This window comes from Thunnus maccoyii, chromosome 3 (genome assembly GCF_910596095.1).
Source record: "Thunnus maccoyii chromosome 3, fThuMac1.1, whole genome shotgun sequence".
Classification (NCBI taxonomy): Eukaryota; Metazoa; Chordata; class Actinopteri; order Scombriformes; family Scombridae; genus Thunnus; species Thunnus maccoyii.
In genome coordinates this window covers 36,868,976-36,887,863 of record NC_056535.1, presented here as the reverse complement: position 1 = coordinate 36,887,863, position 18,888 = coordinate 36,868,976, and the positions used below count along the sequence as shown (strand labels likewise).

The following is an 18,888-nucleotide window of genomic DNA, read 5'->3' as shown; positions in this document are numbered from 1 at the left end:
GGTGTTGGTAGAGCGAGTCTTTGCAGCTGCGTCTGTAACGCGTCTGGTATAAACCGGAAGCTGATGTGTTTCCGTGGAGACGCGATGACGTCGTGGTTCAGATCATCTCTGTGCAGGTAAACAACAACATGCTGCTGTGATATGAACAATATGTTTATTATTTCCTACCAGATGACCTGGCCAGTAAAGCCAACATCATCATCGACCCTGCAGAGATCCAGACCACCTCCATGGACGACTTAGACGAGGACGAGGAGAGCGGAGCAGCACAGGTTTGTATATATATATATATATATATATATATATATATATATATATATATATATATATATATATATAGTAAGTTATTATTCCGAGATATTTGATATTTGACTGTGCTGTTAATGTTTATATCCAGCGTAACGTTGCCTCAGATTTGTTTAGTTTTTAACTGACGCTGGCCGCCAGACTTCACACGTTAGTTATATTGAAATGTTTCACAATAAAAGTCGGGAAATGAAGGCTTTTAATGTTATTAATAGCATAATGCAAACATTTAACAACAGAAGCAGAGAACAGGGAGGCTTCGTATTAAATATGAGCAAATATACTCATCAAACAATGGAATTAGGAATAAAAGCCTCTCTCTGATATAAGCCTGCTTCCAGTAAAGACCAGAGGGTTTTACTATGAAGCCAGTTCAACATATCCAGGCTTTCTCTGTGTGAGCTGGATCAACAAACCCTGAACTCTCAGTCAGAGATGAGCGGCATCATGACGGTGGTTATGAACTTTCTTTGTTAACTCAGACTTTCTGCTTCAGGCTCTGTGTGTGTCCTCATGAAAGGGGCGTTTGGCGTCATTTGACTCTTTTTCTGCACAGAATGGAGCGATGGCGTGCCGCCTGCTTCAGTCAGGAGGAACAGGTCGTTATAACGGAGAGATATGATGAATAGAAATACATTATCACAGCATGAAGCAACGCTGTCGCTGCAAATAAGATGAGAGATGAATGCTGGCAGATTGCTGATCATGTAAATTTGTTGATTAAAACACTAATTCGTTAATTTATTAATTAGTAAATAGTTTCTATAAATATTTTAGCACTGAATGCTCTCTCAGTGCCTCCCACATCCAGAGCTCTTAAACTTTAAACTTGATGCAGCAGTTTAAACATTAAACTGTCTGACTCCCATAATGAACCATCAGTGGAAACCACTTCAGGTTCTGGCTGAATCAAAGTGAAATTAATGTTATAGATTTAATATTATCTGTGATAAATACCAATAGACTAATCAATTTTATTTATTTATTTTTGTTCAAAGTATTTCTTCATTAGTTTATTAGTTTTTTTTTATTGTTTGATGTACAGTTTGATATATCGTAACAACAGTAACTCTAACCTCTCGCACCATCGCAAATTTACAACATGACATCAAATCAATGGTAAGTCTGATTAAAGACTAATCAATATTCTAATCGGTGCTCTAATAGCTGCAGTATTAAACGCACTTGGCAGCAAATCAGGTGGTCAGTGAAAGGACGCCGCTTTTTATCGCCGATTTAAGCCGAAACTCCGGAACATAACCTGCTGCGGACCGGGTTAGGTTTGCAGCATCAGTTACCATGGTGATGTAGCAGGTTAACAGAGTGTTACCATGGTGATGTAGCAGGTTAACAGAGAGTTACCATGGTGACGTAGCAGGTTAACAGAGAGTTACCATGGTGACGTAGCAGGTTAACAGAGAGTTACCATGGTGACGTAGCAGGTTAACAGAGAGTTACCATGGTGATGTAGCAGGTTAACAGAGAGTTACCATGGTGATGTAGCAGGTTAACAGAAAGTTACCATGGTGACGTAGCAGGTTAACAGAGTGTTACCATGGTGACGTAGCAGGTTAACAGAGAGTTACCATGGTGACGTAGCAGGTTAACAGAGAGTTACCATGGTGACGTAGCAGGTTAACAGAGAGTTACCATGGTGACGTAGCAGGTTAACAGAGAGTTACCATGGTGACGTAGCAGGTTAACAGAGAGTTACCATGGTGATGTAGCAGGTTAACAGAAAGTTACCATGGTGATGTAGCAGGTTAACAGAGTGTTACCATGGTGATGTAGCAGGTTATCAGAGAGTTACCATGGTGATGTAGCAGGTTAACAGAGAGTTACCATGGTGACGTAGCAGGTTAACAGAGAGTTACCATGGTGACGTAGCAGGTTAACAGAGAGTTACCATGGTGACGTAGCAGGTTAACAGAGAGTTACCATGGTGATGTAGCAGGTTAACAGAGAGTTACCATGGTGATGTAGCAGGTTAACAGAAAGTTACCATGGTGATGTAGCAGGTTAACAGAGTGTTACCATGGTGACGTAGCAGGTTAACAGAGAGTTACCATGGTGACGTAGCAGGTTAACAGAGAGTTACCATGGTGATGTAGCAGGTTAACAGAGAGTTACCATGGTGATGTAGCAGGTTAACAGAAAGTTACCATGGTGATGTAGCAGGTTAACAGAAAGTTACCATGGTGATGTAGCAGGTTAACAGAGTGTTACCATGGTGATGTAGCAGGTTATCAGAGAGTTACCATGGTGATGTAGCAGGTTAACAGAGAGTTACCATGGTGATAACACCTTCATGACATTGAAAACCCTGCAGGATCAACACACCTCACTAACCCACTGATCTGGCTCCGTAGTTCAGCCCTCTGGTGCCCCCTGCAGGTGAGGCCTCTATTAGAGAAAATACGGTAGATATATCATACTGTACTGTCATCTTATTGGACCAGATGGGTTGTTGGTCTTCAGTATCAGAAGAATCTATATATAGAATACATATCCAAATATGTCAGGAAATAAAGATTTGTTTATAAATACTATATATATATACATATATTTATATATATATATATATATACACACAATACAGCAAACAGTGTTTGAGCAGCGTTGTCAGAGCAGCTGATCTGGTGTCAGTAATGTTTCCATCATGGATCGGCAGATGTTTACATCATTTACTGACACGTCATCACGTCGCTGGCCGCTGTCTTGTTTTGTAGATGTGTTGTACTTGGTTTAACTTCCTCTGCAGGATTATAACGGAGGGAAACAGCTCTCGATGGATCACGTTAACGTTGTGTGCGCTTGTTTTTGAACATCAGAGGCCGTTCGGTGCAGCGGCGATGGGCGGAGCTCTGGCGAGGCCCAGCTGGTTGAGTTCTCCCACTCTGGGTCGAGCCAACCGGTTCCTCAGCACGGCGGCCGTCAGTCTCATGACCCCCAGACGACCCCTCACTCAGCCCGAGAAAGTGAAAGTCCGCACCCTGGCTGTGGAGCAGAGGACTGAGGAGGACAGTGAGTAACTAAACAGCAGCAGTTTATTATTGTGCTTCCATAAAGCTGCTTAAAACTATAATATGTAATTATTCCACATTAAAATGGCTAAAAACAACTATGTTATATATTTTACTGTGGTCGACAAACATCGTCAGCTTTATTCAGTGTTTTTACCTGTGATCTCCGGGTCTGTTTGTTCTAGAGAGGAGGAGTGATTAACACTGGAGTAATCCTATCCCGGTAAAGCTGGTCATTTAACAACAAAGACAACAACTCCCATGATCCCTTGCTACTTCACACTGTCATCACACTCAGCTGAGATTACATATTGTGCGTTTAATCACCAGAGTTTTAAAAAAAAAGGTCAAAATCAAAAAAGAAGTAAAGTAACATCAGCTGCTGTTTGTTCTCTTTTCACACCAGATTTGTTCACGTTTAGTCAAACAGTCTCCATTAAAGTCATGTGAATCAGCTGTTTTGCAGTAACATGATGTTCAGACAACTGTCACTGATTACTGTCATACTGAAGATGATTCTCAGCTTCTCCTCAATCAATGAATTACGTCTCTAATCTCAGATGTGTGAGTAATGAGAAAACAGTGTTTCAAATCAATTTCATTCTTGAATGAATTAAAATAAAAAAAGAAAAACAGAACATTTTATGGCTGCGTTTCCACTGCGCTAATTAATGGCTCTCCAATGATAATCTTCAGCTCTGGCTCAGGGGTCTGAGGACTCCACATCTGCTTCACAATGAAGTCCTTCTCTGCTGGCGAAGCTTTCATTTAGAGGTTTTGTGCTGTGCAGAGTAATCAGCCTGGCATGTGGTTCAGGTCACATATTGATCTGTTATTATTATTATTATTGGAAGTGCTGCTGTCTTATTCAGCCAGTGTGGAAAACACAGTGTGATGCCAGTAATCCCGCCCTCAGCGTGGCCACACCTGTGATCTCAACTTTCTCTCTCCTCTTTGTTTCTCTTCTCTTCCTCCTCAAGTCGAGGGAAGCCATGGCAACGACGGCCTGTTGCTTGGGCGACCGCTGGAAGAGCCGGATCAGCCCATCGCTGATAAGTCCCTGCTGGAGATCGTCGATGGGATTGTGATGATGTACAACCTGAGTGTTCATCAGCAGCTGGGAAAGGTGCGTTAGGAACGAACTCTTTAACATATCGGCTCTCAAAGAGATCAGAGGAGGAAATGTTGGTCTTCAGGTGGATGTTTAAGACTGTTTCCATGGAAACAAATCTTTTGAGGAATTCCTGCAGGTGTAAAAAAAAAGTCTCCACTCTGGAGGTAGATCTTTCTTCAGTGTTAAACGCTTAATCGGTGGCAAAAGCCAGTAGAACCAGTCCTGATTCATACTGGCTGACTGGCAGGCGACTGGGCTCTGCAAGCACAGTTGCAATTAGAAAAGTCAAAGCTGATCATTTCCTCACAGAAGGTTCAATCTAAACAATCCCTTGAAATTTTAAGACTATTAAATGCAGCAGCTCTTCTTGTTGCCTCATTTAAGACTTTTGACTTATTGAAGCAACGACTAATCAGTGTAGAAGAATCAGAACAAACTGTCTGATGGTTTGATCTATCAGACAGAAGGTATCTAAGGGTGTTCCCCAGGGATCCGTCCTGGGACCACTACTCTTCATTATAAATATCAACAGTCTCGATCAGAATGTTTCATATGTAAATATCCACATTTATGCTGATGATGGTGTGATATACACAACTGCGCCTGCACTAAACCAGACTCCTTGTTTTAAATGCTGTCAAAACTAAACTCTGAGTCTGTATCTCAATACAGATATTCAGGAATCCGTAAATTGATGATTCTGCAGTTGGTGAAAAAACTGAAGCTGAAATTGGGTTTTTATTTTAGGAACATGTCGTATGGTGATGGTGACCATGGTGATGTTTTAAACCTGTCTACTATGGAGCACTGAGGTTAAAGCTCTAATTCATCACTGCTCTCTGTATGTCGGGTCGGATGATCTGCCTTGTTCACCTGCAGACTGAACCATTTATTCTTATTTATTATAAGGCCGTTACTGGTCTGCTTCCATCACACCTACACACCTACACAGCTACATCCTTCAGCAAAGTAAGGGAAGTTATTGTCAGGACTTATTCTACCATCTGTCGTAAAGCACTGAACTGGTAAAAAGGCTGTGTAAGTACTCTGATCTCTCTCTCTGACATCAGCTGTAAAATGACCTGAATCATCATGAACTGGTCTCACTGGAAGCATTTAAAGTCATGCTAAATGACGGCACATCTGGCTGCAGATGTTCTGACTGACTCATATCGCCCCCGTTTGATCCCTGATGTTGATGAGTTGTGATGAATATTGATGACATTTTAATATTCTTTTCCTGGTTAAATAAAGGTTAAATAAAATAAACATTGTGGCCAAACAGCAGCGTGGAGGTGAACATATAACCAGAAAAAACAAACCACAAGTGTTTGTGATATAAAGACGACACATGTTGTGTGTTTACATGTACTTGTGTAACCAGATTACTCAGAGAAACCAGGTTACCTGAGTAATCAGGGAACACGTTTACCTGAACTGTAGTAACCTGCTGACTGTAAATCTGTGTAGCAGATCAGTGATTTCTCTCCGACCGCTGTCCTGGTTATTTATTATATACTATCTATTAGATGTGTCTGAATTTCAGTCAAACGTTCAGCGATGGAAACTTCTATATTCAGACTTTTACAGGCTACTTCCTGTTGGTTTAGTTTCACTTTAGATGTAATTATTTAAAATACGCTCTCATCCAGCTGCTAACCAGCAAACCTGGTTACATGTTTACATCTATCTGGTGGAGAAAGCCGACTGTAACCTGGTTACTAAACTGCATGTAAACGCAGTGACTGACTAATATAATAATGTTTATTTATAGAACACTTTTCTAAACCCACATTACAAAGAACTTAAACTCACTAGCTTTTAAAAAGCAGTTCAGTGTGAGAACATTTAAAAGACATCAGAACAGAAATGAAAAGACTTTGCTCAGATGAAACCAGGAAGCTTCTCTGGTGAAAGAAATGAGTGAGTCAGTCAGTGTGATTTCCTGGAAACGCTCTGTTCCCTCCAGATAAAAGACCTCATTTATCTGTTATATTCAAATACGTGTAAATCTGTTATAATAATTACAGTTAGAGGAGTCACAGATAAAATAACGGCTCAGAAAGAACATTTATGTTCCTTAACGAAGACTTTTCATCAGTCAAATGGTTTAATTTGTACACGAGATTATTCTGTATTTTCTCACCTCAAAATATGAACTAAATTGTCTCCAAATCATCTCATTTATAACCTCAAAGTGTTTTTAACTGAATAATAATAATAATGTGTTTAGAGTTTGAATCATGGAGCTCGACATAAATCTTTATTTAAAGGCAGAACAGAAGAGTTTATGTCAGGATACAAACATCAAAGGTTAATGTTGTATATTTTATGACCTTCACATGGACCTGAGACTAAACATCCTGTGTGATTGTGGAGTCATCGTGTCACCTGCTGCTGACTGGAATATAATTATTCTCTAATAAACTGCTGCTCACTAAACATCCTGATACAGAAAACACGAAGCCTCTGAGATGTTTTATGTGATTATAATCTCGGTGAAAATTATTTGAAAATTGGTGTAAAATGTTCAATTTGCTCAACCAGCCGTCAGCAGGATGTTCAGTTTCCTCTCATATCAGAACTAGTTAAAGCTATAATATGTAATTATTCCACATTAAAATGTCTAAAAACAACTAGACCTATGTTATATATGTTGTTGAGTTTGTATTTTCAAACCCAGAGAAATCTGTAATTTAATCAAAGTAACGGACCGTTTCATTTGGTCGCCTGTCGATGGCGTCATACCTCCTCTACCAAAGAGTAAACACGCACCAGATGCATACGGCGGCGCTGTGTTTGTCTGCTACAATGGCGTCTACCAAAGAGTAACTTACACACATACAAGATAATACATCGGCGTTGTGGTTGTTCCACACAAACTGTTATAAATGGACTTTTATTCAGTTTTAAGACACATTTTCATGATAAATTTAGGTGGTTTTTAACTATATCTTTTAGCAGGAAGAAGGATTTTAGTCATTGGACGTCTGGATCTTAAGTTATCAGAGAAATAAACTGGACAAACGTTAGCAGCAGCTCAGCTAACAGCCCCTCCAGGAAGTCCGGTGGTCACCAAACATCATCAGAGATACATTGATTTTTTTAGGTGAAACAGCTTTAATTAGTGTTTTTACCTGTAATCTCCGGGTCCGTTTGTTCTGGAGAGGAGGAGCGATGAACACTGGAGTAATCCTATCCCGGTGAAGCTGGTTATTTAACAACGAAGACAACAACTCCCATGATCCCTTGCTGCTTCACACCGTCATCACACTCCGTCTGTTGTTATTGTTTTGATTGAGACGCCTAGCGGCTGAAATTACATGTTGTGGGTTTAATTAAAAAATCGTTTTTTTGGCAATTAATTTTCTTTCCGTTGACTAATAGATCAATTAATTAATTAATAATTTTAGCTTTGCATTAAAGAGATTTGCTGCTGGAAGGTCTCAGTAATTTAATCAGCGTTCATGTTCGGGGTCATGTGACACTGAGGAGACTTTAGTCATGTGACCGTCCTCGCTGCAGTCGTGTGTCTGCGTACGTCACACCTCATTCTATGTGAATGTCTTTCTATTAGAGGACGCGTTCAGTCTTAAAATCATACTGACCATTAGAATAATGACCTTACACTGTAACCCACAGTCCTCCTTCAGTGTAAAACTGTTCATTTTCTCTGTTCATTTGAGGGTTTTGTCGTCGGTTAAGATGAAATATTAACAGGATAGTTATTGTTCTACTGCTGGAGACTCTCTTCTTCTTCTCCTTCTCCTTCTCCTTCTCCTTCTCCTTCTCCTTCTCCTTCTCCTTCTCCTTCTCCTCCTTCTCCTCCTTCTCCTTCTTCTTCTTCTTCTTCTTCTTCTCCTTCTCCTCTTCCTCTTCCTCTTCCTCTTCCTCTTCCTCTTCCTCTTCCTCTTCCTCCTCCTCTTCCTCCTCCTCCTCCTTCTTGTGTTTGTGCTTCTGTGATTGTTTCATCTCTTTTTATTTCCTCTCATCTCCAAGTAATCCTCCCAACTTCTCATCTGTACAAGCTGAAATTGGCCAGCGTGACCTCTTGACCTCTGTGTTATTGAACCCAGAGAGACTCCAGCTGCTGTTTGCTGTTTATATGACGTGTTTTTATGATACAAGTATTTCTATATTGGTGAAGCTGTTTAAATAGATCCGTCCAGGTGTAATAAATCATGTTGTTTGGATCAAAATCAAATGTAAACAGACTAAAGAGCTGAAAACATCAGCGATGATGATGAGGAGGCTGTAACCTTCCTCACATCAACACATGAAACTAACAGAAACGTCATATTTCCATCATGTTTTCCATCGTTTCAGCTTCGACTGTCGCTCTCTTAACGACGTCGTCTCGTTGTTTCTTCTTCTTCTACGACGGTTTAACGGCAGCGACTGGAGAATTAGCGCCACCTGCTGTTTATCTGCTGATATTCACACAGTAGCAGCAGGATGGAAACATTTTATTCTGAAAATTCTCTGTAAATTCAGTTAAAATGTGCTCAACATTTACAAATAACACTTAATTGTGAAACTTCTGGTTTATGTGGTACAAAAAAATAATACTGGTGTAGAAATCCATCTACACTGATTAATAGTTAATGGGAATGGACTGGTTTAACTGGTAGTTGACATCATGGATTCCTTTGGTTCAGTAATCAATTTTAATAATCTAATAATCCATATTTAAATAATGCTGCCTGCAAGTCAAAGGTCAGGGCTTCACCTGCTCTGATGCTTCGTTTGTGACGTCTGCAGATTAATAATGAATCTGAAGTACAGGATGTTGACCCGTGTGTGTGTGTGTGTGTGTGTGTGTGTGTGTGTGTGTGTGTGTGTGTGTCCTGTTTTCCCTCCAGATGGTGGTGGTTTCGGATGACGTGCATGAATACGCCGTGGCGTTGAAGGACACGGAGGAGAAGATCGCACGCTGCCCCGCCAGAGTGAGTTCACTTCTAAACTCAGAGTTTCCTGCTTCAGCTGCACTCGAGCCTCCGTCCTGAGGAGCGTTAAGTGTTTGTCAGCAATATTAAACCTTAAATAACTCTCAGACACTTCAGATTAAAAGTCTAATGATTCAGAAACTCACGTTCTGCTCTCTAAAGACTAATTAAACACTGATTAACACCTTTCAATCAATCAACCATATCACTTACATTATATATAAAAACAAGCTGTTTCAACAGAAATCATGCTTTTATTATGACATCATGTTTGTTTATGGAGTGAAGTGTTAATTTAGTTGAGTATGATGTCACTGTATTTGACTTTTATAATGAGATAACATATTTATATTTATCCAACAGGAGAGTAAAGATAAATCACTTCACAACAGGAAATGTAATAATTAACTTCCTGCAGCAACAACAACACACTGAACATCATGAAGATGACATAGAGGAAGAACTCACAGTAACACTGTGTAGAAATTCTGCTATTATTACTACTAAATATTAACATCAGATATACTTCAAGTACCAGAAGTAAAAGTACTCATTATGCAGAATGACCCTACTCACTATTATGAGCTTGATGTAGTTAAAGTATTGCAGGATTAAGTATTAAGTATTGGACTTTTTCTCTAATCTTTGATTTTTGCTGAAATATTGGATCATTTGAACATTTATTGAAATGAAAGCATGTGAGAAGTTTAGAGGGAAAAATCACTATTTGGTGGAGCTGTTAACAACTCATAGACATGTGAAATGTGACCCCGACTACACACTGCTTTTTGTAAGACGTCAAAAGCCAAAAAGGTTGGAAACCACTGGTTTCATCTTTAACAATGTGTTGTATTTTAAAAGCTTGTTATATTATCCATTGTGTCAAATCTTCATCTGAAAAGTAACTAAAGCTGTCAAATAAATGTAGTGGAGTAGAAAGTACAATATTTCCCTCTGACATGTAGAAAGTAGCATCACATGGAAATACTCAAGTAAAGTACAAGTACCTCAACATTATATTTCAGTACAGTTTTCGAGTAAATGTATTTTCCACCACTGCCTGCATGAACTACAGCAGATAAAATGTCTAATAACATTAAATATGGTATCAGTGCTGCAGTCAGATATTATTAAAATGATGAGAAATACCCAGTATGATGTTCTCAGATGTCCAAACAAAGATATTCACTGACTAATTGATGAAATGACATTAAGTAAAGCAGCTTTTATTGCTTGATAAGGATGATTCATTTCCTCCAACAGAGCAGCAACAGGACAAACAGTCTCACTGAATATTTCGGTTGTGTGTCGTCCTGCAGGAACAGTCGCTTGTTTTTATTGTCTCGGTGCTCAGCTGAAGGTAATTGGCTGAGTTCCAGTCAGCACACCTGTCAGCTCGTCTCATTAGCTTCACGGACCGGAGGAGGAAGTTCAGTAAACAAACAAACAAACAAACAAACAAACACACGTCTGAAGGCTGCAAAGTAAATGAAAGTTTGGTTTATTCTGTTGTGCTGACGTGTTGGGAGACGAGGACACGCTGATTAACCGTCCCAGACGTCAGTAACGGGACGAGTGATGGTGACGGACATGTTCTAAGGAAAGCAGCTGTAAAATCTGAAGAAGAAGAAGAAGAAACAGATTTAAAGGTTTATGATGACGTGAGATCTCCGCTCAGCTCTGCAGAACAAATGAATGAATCAATGATTTTATTTACATGATCCGTTCCTGCAGCATCATTCAGACACATTCATCAACAAAAATAAACCCTCCAGCATCTGAATATGAACCGCCGACACATAATAACCCATAAATACACACAGGCTCACTGATAGAAACATCATGTACAGATATATCTGTTATATATTCACATCACTGAAGCTTTTCAATCCAGACTTCAAGTCTAATCTGAAATCAATCTACAAGTTCAACGTTTTTAAACAATAATCGTCAGAAATGGTGATGTAAAGGACAGTAATCCTTCCTTCTGTATATCTGGTATTATATAATATCCAGCATCATGTTTTCAGTCTCCAGAGAGTAGTTCTGTGTACGGCAGACGCTACTGAGCATGTGCAGGAACGCGCTTCTGTTTACAGCTTGTTGTGCTGCAGATAAACAACCTCTGACTTTGTGCTACATCATAAACTTTTAAACTTTAGACAAAGTGAAGTAAAGCAATAAGATGTTTTTCATGGCGGATGAACTGAAGTCTTTGGTTGCTAACAGTCGTTCCTGCAGTAAAGCTGCTGCGTGTTTGTCCCACAGAGAGCCGACATCCTGGAGGAGCTCCAGAAGAGCCAGAAGGTGTTTGCAGAGAAGCTGAACCACCTGAGCAGGAGACTGGCCTGGATCAACGCCACCATCTACTCCAAGGTGACGCAGCTGCTGCGTGTGTGTGTGTGCGTGTGTGTGTGCGTGAGCGCGTGCGTGTGTGCGTGCGTGCATGCGTGTGTGTGTGTGTGTGCGTGCGTGCGTGCGTGTGTGTGCGTGTGTCTGTGTGCGTGCGTGTGTGTACGTGCGTGTGTGTATGTGTGCGTGCGTGTGTATGTATGTGTGCGTGCGTGTGTGTGTGTGCGTCTGTGCGTGCATGCATGTGTGTGTGTGTGTGTTATTTAACTGCTTTAATCGGTCCGTGCAGGAGAAGATGTTGGACGTGTACTGGCTGCTGTGTGTGTGCATTCGGACCATCGAACACGCCGACAACACGGGCTCGTTGTTCGCCTTCGCTCCAGAGTTCTACCTCAACGTGGCCATGAACGCGTACAGCGCCCTGAAGAACTACTTCAGCCCCGCCAACAGCATGGAGGAGCTGCCAGGTACAACACGCACATCAGTCACGTTATCATCCGTTACTCTGCAGAGTGTTTATTAGATTCATCGTTTGGTAAAAAAAACACTTTATTTTACAGAAAGTTTCATTTTATATTAATTTCCTTCGCTGGTTCGTTATATTTGTGTTTATATATAATTAATAAATGAAACTCTTAATTCTTTAACTGATAAAATACTGAGTTGTTTGTAGTTTTGTGTGTCAAACTTCATATCAGCACATCAGCTTCGTCCTGAACAAACAGTCACACAGCAAACTACAGATACTGTCAGTATGAACCCAGATATAATGACTGAATATTAACAACTAAACCAACTTTTTTCAGTGTTTTCTTATCATTTGTCCTAAATTGCATCACTCTCTCTGTAAAATCTCCTAAAAATTAACCGTTAAAAACCTGCAAATCACCCAGAAAATTCCAAGAAAATTAGTGTAAAATGAAGATTTTACCAAAAACTGTTATAACAATAATAAAATCCTGCAGAGGTCGAAGCTCAGATTTTCCCTCAGACATCACTAAACACCTCCTCAGTATGTTTCCCTCCATCCGTCCCTCAGACAGACGTCTGCTGCTCCGTCACAACATGAAAACAACAGTAACTCAGGTCCAGCTGAGGCTGAAGGATCGATCGTCACATCCAAACATCACAACCAGCAGCAGCTACGACTAACTCAGCCAAACAAAGAGCAGCTGAATATATTCAGTCATTCTGTTGTAACGTCGCTGTTAACCAGGAAACAGGAAACGGTTCTAAACAGTAGAGGGTCTCACCTGCCTGAACCCGACGTCCAAACACACACAGCTATCAGTTAATTACATTAATTAACAAGCAGCCGCGGCGGGAAACAGCAGCTGCATCATAATAATGAGAAAAGTCATAGAAATGAAAATAATTGTTTATATGTTTCAAACACAGATTATAACATATAATATAATAACATATAATAATATTCTGTTCTGAGTGATAAACAGACGTCTGAACCTGTTTATTTTATTTCATATAAATTAATAATAAATTTAATATCTATAAACCAAATTCCTAAAATTCAATATTCATTTAAGGACTGATGTTCCTGAACTTGTTTCTCATCTTTGTTAAACTAACAGCTTCTAAACACACGTTTCCTCCCGCCGTGATAACGACCACATGATCACAGCTGGATCACCGAGACCCGAGACCAGCCGGTCTGATCCGGGTCCCGGATCTGGTCTCTGTCCCGCGTGTCTCTCGGCTCTTGTTTTAACTTTATTTTTTACATGTGAGCGAACAGCTGATCTAGAAGAAAACATGACGTCATTCAATGTGTTCTTTTGTTCCATAAACAGTCTGAAACACTTTAAAAACCTAAAAACCTGGACCCATCAGATCCTGATTATAAAAACTGTTCATTAAAAATCAGAGAATGATGTATCGACGCAGGTCTGTTCAAGCTCTTATCAACACACACACACACACACACACAGAAACTACAGATAGTTTGTGTTTCAGCTCCTCAGTGTGAAGGTCGACTCCACTTCATACGTGTTTATTTTATACCTTCAGGATATGAAGAAACCTTGACTCAACTAGCTGCTATCCTTGCTAAGCACTTTGCAGATCCACGTATAGTCGGAACAGGTAACACACACACACACACACACACACACACACACACACTAACACACACACACACTTCAGTAATGATCCTGACATGTTTTGAACTGATCTGTAATGTTGTGTCTGGATGTTTTAACACCTGACGTATTAAAACCTTTCGTCTGCTGTCAGATATCAAAGACTCTCTGATGCAGGCTCTGGCCAGCTATGTCTGCTACCCACAATCCCTGCGGGCGGTTGAGAGGATCCCCGAGGAACAGTGAGTATCTGTCTGCTCGTCTCTCTCTCTGATTGGTCGGTTCTCCTGGTCCGTGCTGATGTTCACGTGTGTTTCAGACGTGTTGCTATGATGAGGAATCTGCTGGCTCCGTATGAACAGAGACCCTGGGCGCAGACCAACTGGATCCTGGTCCGACTGTGGAGGGTGAGCACGCACACGCACATGCACACGCACACCTGCACACACGCACACGCACATGCACACATGCACGCACACACTGTCAGCATTGTCTGTGTCTAAAATCACTTTATTTATTAAACTCTAAGTCTTGAATATGAATTGTGTGTTTTATTTAGAACATTATATATATATATATGTTCACTGTAAACTGCTGACTGTTTATATATGAAGGAGTGAATGAGGGAATGTTTTCAGACACAGCGACTGTCTCTGCTTTCATTACATGTGGGGCACCACAAGGCTCTGTTTAGGGCCCCTTCTGTTTCTTATATATATATATATATATATATATATATATATATATATATATATATATATATATATATATATATGAACCAGCTGCTGTGAAATGTGAGCTACAGTAGTAGTACAGTTACTGCAGTAGTGGAACAGTTACTGCAGTAGTAGTACAGTTACTGCAGTAGTGGAACAGGGCTGTTTGCTGTATACCAACACGACCTCGACACAACACAGCTGATGGTCTCAAACGCTTTAAGAAGGGAAGAAATTCTGTATTTGTATATGTAATTGTATTTATGTGTATTTGTATTTATATGTGTATTTCTGTGTAATTGTATGTGTAATTGTATTTATAGTGTATTTGTATGTGTAATTGTATTTATAGTGTATTTATAGTGTATTTATAGTGTATTTATATGTGTATTTGGAGTGTAATTATAGTGTATTTATAGTGTATTTATAGTGTAATTATAGTGTATTTATAGTGTATTTATAGTGTATTTATATGTGTATTTATAGCGTATTTATAGTGTATTTATAGTGTATTCATAGTGTATTTATAGTGTATTTATAGTGTATTTATAGTGTATTTTTGCATGTGCATGGTCTGTAACGTGTGTCACTGTCTGTCTTGCAGGGTTGTGGTTTCGGCTACAGATACACTCGCCTGCCTCACCTCCTGAAAACCAAACCCGAGGATGCGAACCTGCCCAGTCTGCAGAGTAAGTGTCTCTCTGATTTCTCTCAGCGTGAGTGTGAACGAGCGTGATTGCTGTGCCGTCTGTGTTGCCGCGGTGATTTGTGTCCGATCAATAACTCTAAAAAAGAATGAAGACAAAAAGCAGCAATGGATGACGTCTCTGGTCTGTTTCTCTTCTATCATGATTCTCCTCTTTTTGACCATGTGAGTGTTTCTGGTTCAGGTCACAGTCCTGCTTTTCTTCTCTTTCATGAACCTCTATAAATAAATTGAGGCCATGACAGTTTGTCTACATCAGGTTTATTTTTACCACACTTCTGTTTGATTTACTGCTTTAATTATCAGTGTGTGTGTCTGCCCACAGGACGTTTTTAAATGACACCTTGAAGGTAAATAACGTTTCCTCTTACACAGTGAATCAGTTCATGGACTCGTCTTATTTTTGGAAGCAGAGGAGATTTTTGAATCTGGTGTTTTATGTTAAAATGAGATAAAATCCCAGCAGCAGTAATTCATATGTCAGGTTTTGTAGCATCTTCTGTCTTTGATCCTGATAAGAAAACGTGGACTTTGTGGAAAGTTTACTCTGCTTGTTTGTTGCACACAGACTGATTCATTCAGTGATACTGATGTTTAAATGTCAGCCTGCAGATGGACAGGAGTCTAACAGCTGCTTTCATTATAATGCACTCCAGTCCAGCAGCAGCAATTAATTAATGGAATGGAATTAATTAATAAGCTTCATAAAAGTAGAGTTTATGGCGGAGCTGTTGTGTTGGATTGCATCAGACTGTACAGGTGTTCCTAATAAAGTGACCAGTGAGTGTATTTTGTGACTTGAAAGTTGTTGAACTCACATCTTGTATCAAACACATCTAGTGAGTTAAACTGAACCACACTGTTCCTCATACGTGGATAAACGAGTTCTCCAGATTATAATGTTGATGATGAGTCTGTTGTCATAGCAACGAGCCCTGAAACCCAAAACCTGCTATAGTTCAGTTTACTGACAGTCAGCTGATCAGGACTGAACCACAAACATGAACTCAGATTGATTATGAAATGTTGATATAATAATGATTTTAGATGAGAACATGGAGGTTACTGATAGATCGTTATGATTTATTGGTGTAATTATCACAGTTCTGTTTTTATAATGAAGAGTTATTGATGCTCATACGAGACAAAATGTACAACTAAATAAAAGTTTGAGCACTAAAATTTAAATGTTTGAGACTCTGAACAGACATAAACTCACATAAAAGATTCTGACTGTTAAAGGACCAACGGGAACAGAACATGTGATGATTAATTAAAACGTATTAAATGATGAACTGCAGAACTCACTTTGCTGAAAGTTGTTCATCTTAAATGTACTTAAAGTGTTTAAAAGGTTTCACTGTGTGTGATGAAAGTGTAGAAACATCAACAGCAGGAACACAGAAAATCACACTCACGTCCATGAATCTGTTGCCCCAGTGCATGCTGGGAGGTTCCCAACACACCTACCTCATTTAATAGCAGTCACATGACCAGCTCTCAGCCGATCATGTGACTGCTGATTGTGGCTTCAAGGTAACTTCATCCAGGATCAATAATCAATCCTCAAACTGCCATCAAACCTGGATGAGAGTTGACAGGATGAATTTATCCTGATAGCAGCATGTTAGCATGTTAGCATGTTAGCCTGAGTTAGTTAAAGCACAGTTAAAGAACAGGGTCATGAACCAAACTCAGCTGAGTCTCTGAGTATTTGATGATATGTAAATGAGTTTTGAAGTATTTGGATAACAAATACTTTCTTTCTTGTGCTAAGTTAAGCTAAGCTAAGCTAAACTAGGCTAAATCCACCCCTGACAATCACATATTGATCTCATCTGCTGTATGGTGCTGTATGGTGTTTTGTTTGTTTGTTTGTTTGTTTAAATAATTGTGCTTTCAGCATGTGTCACCATATCTTTGTCATCTTTGCCTCAAAGCTTCTTCTGCTTCTCAGCTTCTGTTTGTCCTGTTAATTGTGATTTTCTGCTCTCCTGCATGATAATTGACGGTCATGTGTGTCCTCTGGTCTGCATGCGTTTCAGGAGATTTGTCCATTGCTAGTTTCCAAAGTAAGTTATTTTTCCATGTCTCCCGTTTCTGTTTGTTTGTCACTGTCTTCATTTAGTTTTGCTGTTTTAGCTCCATAATAACCTTTATTTGCCTCAGTCTGACACAGTAGAAGTCTCATGTAGTATTGATGATATTGATCAGCAGCGTTATGATGCATCTTATTATCTTTACCTCTCATCCCTCTCCTTCTCTTTAAAGCAGGTTGTTTGCATACTGACGTGCACCACCGACTAGTTATTTTGGTTTGTTTTGAGTACTTAGTTTAAATAAATGTGCTCTATAATAATGAAGACCAGCAGAGTCTCTGTAGGTTCATCACTACGAGCAACGACCAACACATTACACACTGATATGATAGATCAGACTGTGGAGGAGAGGAATATATGTTCTAGATGCTTTAGACTCTGCTGCAGGCAGTGGAGGCTGCTGTCTGCTGTCCAGACGTTTGAATGGAAACGTTTCGCTGCTGTTACATGCTGAGCGAAATGGAAATTATCCAGTTATTAGTCAGGTGTCTCTCACTTCTTATCATTTTACTTTGACAGACTCGTGACAGCAGAGACACACTAACATGTAACTAACTAGAAAAATGTTTAACAGATTCGACTCTCATGTTTGGGTCCGAACCAGTCACAGCATGGCTTCTACTAATAACTAATGACTCTCCTGTTATTAGTCTTTGGAGCCGTTTCTAAACTAACTAACGTGATGAAGGAACATGTGACCCAGTGCAGCGGTGTGACTCACTGACGTGTTTTTAATCAGATATATCAGCTTCGATACACACACAGTACTTGTTAGTAGATCAGTTCATTGTTGGTTTGAATCCAAACATGAAGAAAAATTAAGAAAATCACCAGAGTTGTCCTTTAAAATATGTGTTTTTTTTTTTTCCAAACCACAGAATGTGACATTAATGTAAAGGTAGTAAAAGTAACAAATATAAAACTACAAGTAAAATGTCTCTGAAGTAACAGTGTTATTGGCAAAATGTACTTTAATTAGTGATAATTCTGACAGATTATTCTATATGACATTACTATTTATGTACAGTAAGCTAGTTTAATATATACAATTTTATATTTTATTTTTTGAATATTTTATATACCAATTATTTGTTTTAAACATAAAATCTTAATCAGGAAAGTAACGCAGAGTTGTTTATACAGTAGAAGGTATAAAGTACTGAGGAAGAGGAGAAGTTGTATTTGAGTTTCTTTGATGCACCACAGCGTCGCTCTCTGACCTCTGTGTCCACATCTTCAGGATAACGGCGGTCTCTGGAGCGTTAGCTGTTGTCATGTTATGATGGGATGTAGCAGAGACACAGAGGACACAGAGGACACAGATTATTAGACTCTCCCAGAGGACCCCCCCCCCCCCCCCCCCCCCCCCCCCCTCCTCATCCTCTCCTCCTTCACCGTCCTTCTTTTATTCCAGCTTTTCTTTATGTGATGGTTATAATACCGCAACATTAACAGTAACTGTATCTGCTGCAGTTATTAAATGTCATTATAAATGATAAATAAAGTTAAGTGTTACTGAGATAAATTCCT

The 18,888-nt window shown here is 39.5% G+C and overlaps 1 protein-coding gene across 3 annotated transcripts in view; it reads left to right on the top strand.

Annotated features, from left to right (window-relative positions):
- LOC121893697 (E3 ubiquitin-protein ligase RNF123) overlaps positions 1 to 18,888 on the top strand; it is a 159,015-nt gene that overhangs the window by 31,659 nt on the left and 108,468 nt on the right. For all 3 annotated transcript variants that reach the window (XM_042405646.1, XM_042405648.1, XM_042405647.1), the window contains exons 22-31: positions 172 to 272; positions 3,138 to 3,330; positions 4,310 to 4,455; positions 9,306 to 9,389; positions 11,658 to 11,765; positions 12,031 to 12,208; positions 13,767 to 13,841; positions 13,992 to 14,079; positions 14,157 to 14,244; positions 15,158 to 15,242. In XM_042405646.1, the coding sequence (XP_042261580.1) occupies positions 172 to 272; positions 3,138 to 3,330; positions 4,310 to 4,455; positions 9,306 to 9,389; positions 11,658 to 11,765; positions 12,031 to 12,208; positions 13,767 to 13,841; positions 13,992 to 14,079; positions 14,157 to 14,244; positions 15,158 to 15,242 (1,146 nt within the window). The remainder of the gene's footprint in view (positions 1 to 171; positions 273 to 3,137; positions 3,331 to 4,309; positions 4,456 to 9,305; positions 9,390 to 11,657; positions 11,766 to 12,030; positions 12,209 to 13,766; positions 13,842 to 13,991; positions 14,080 to 14,156; positions 14,245 to 15,157; positions 15,243 to 18,888) is intronic.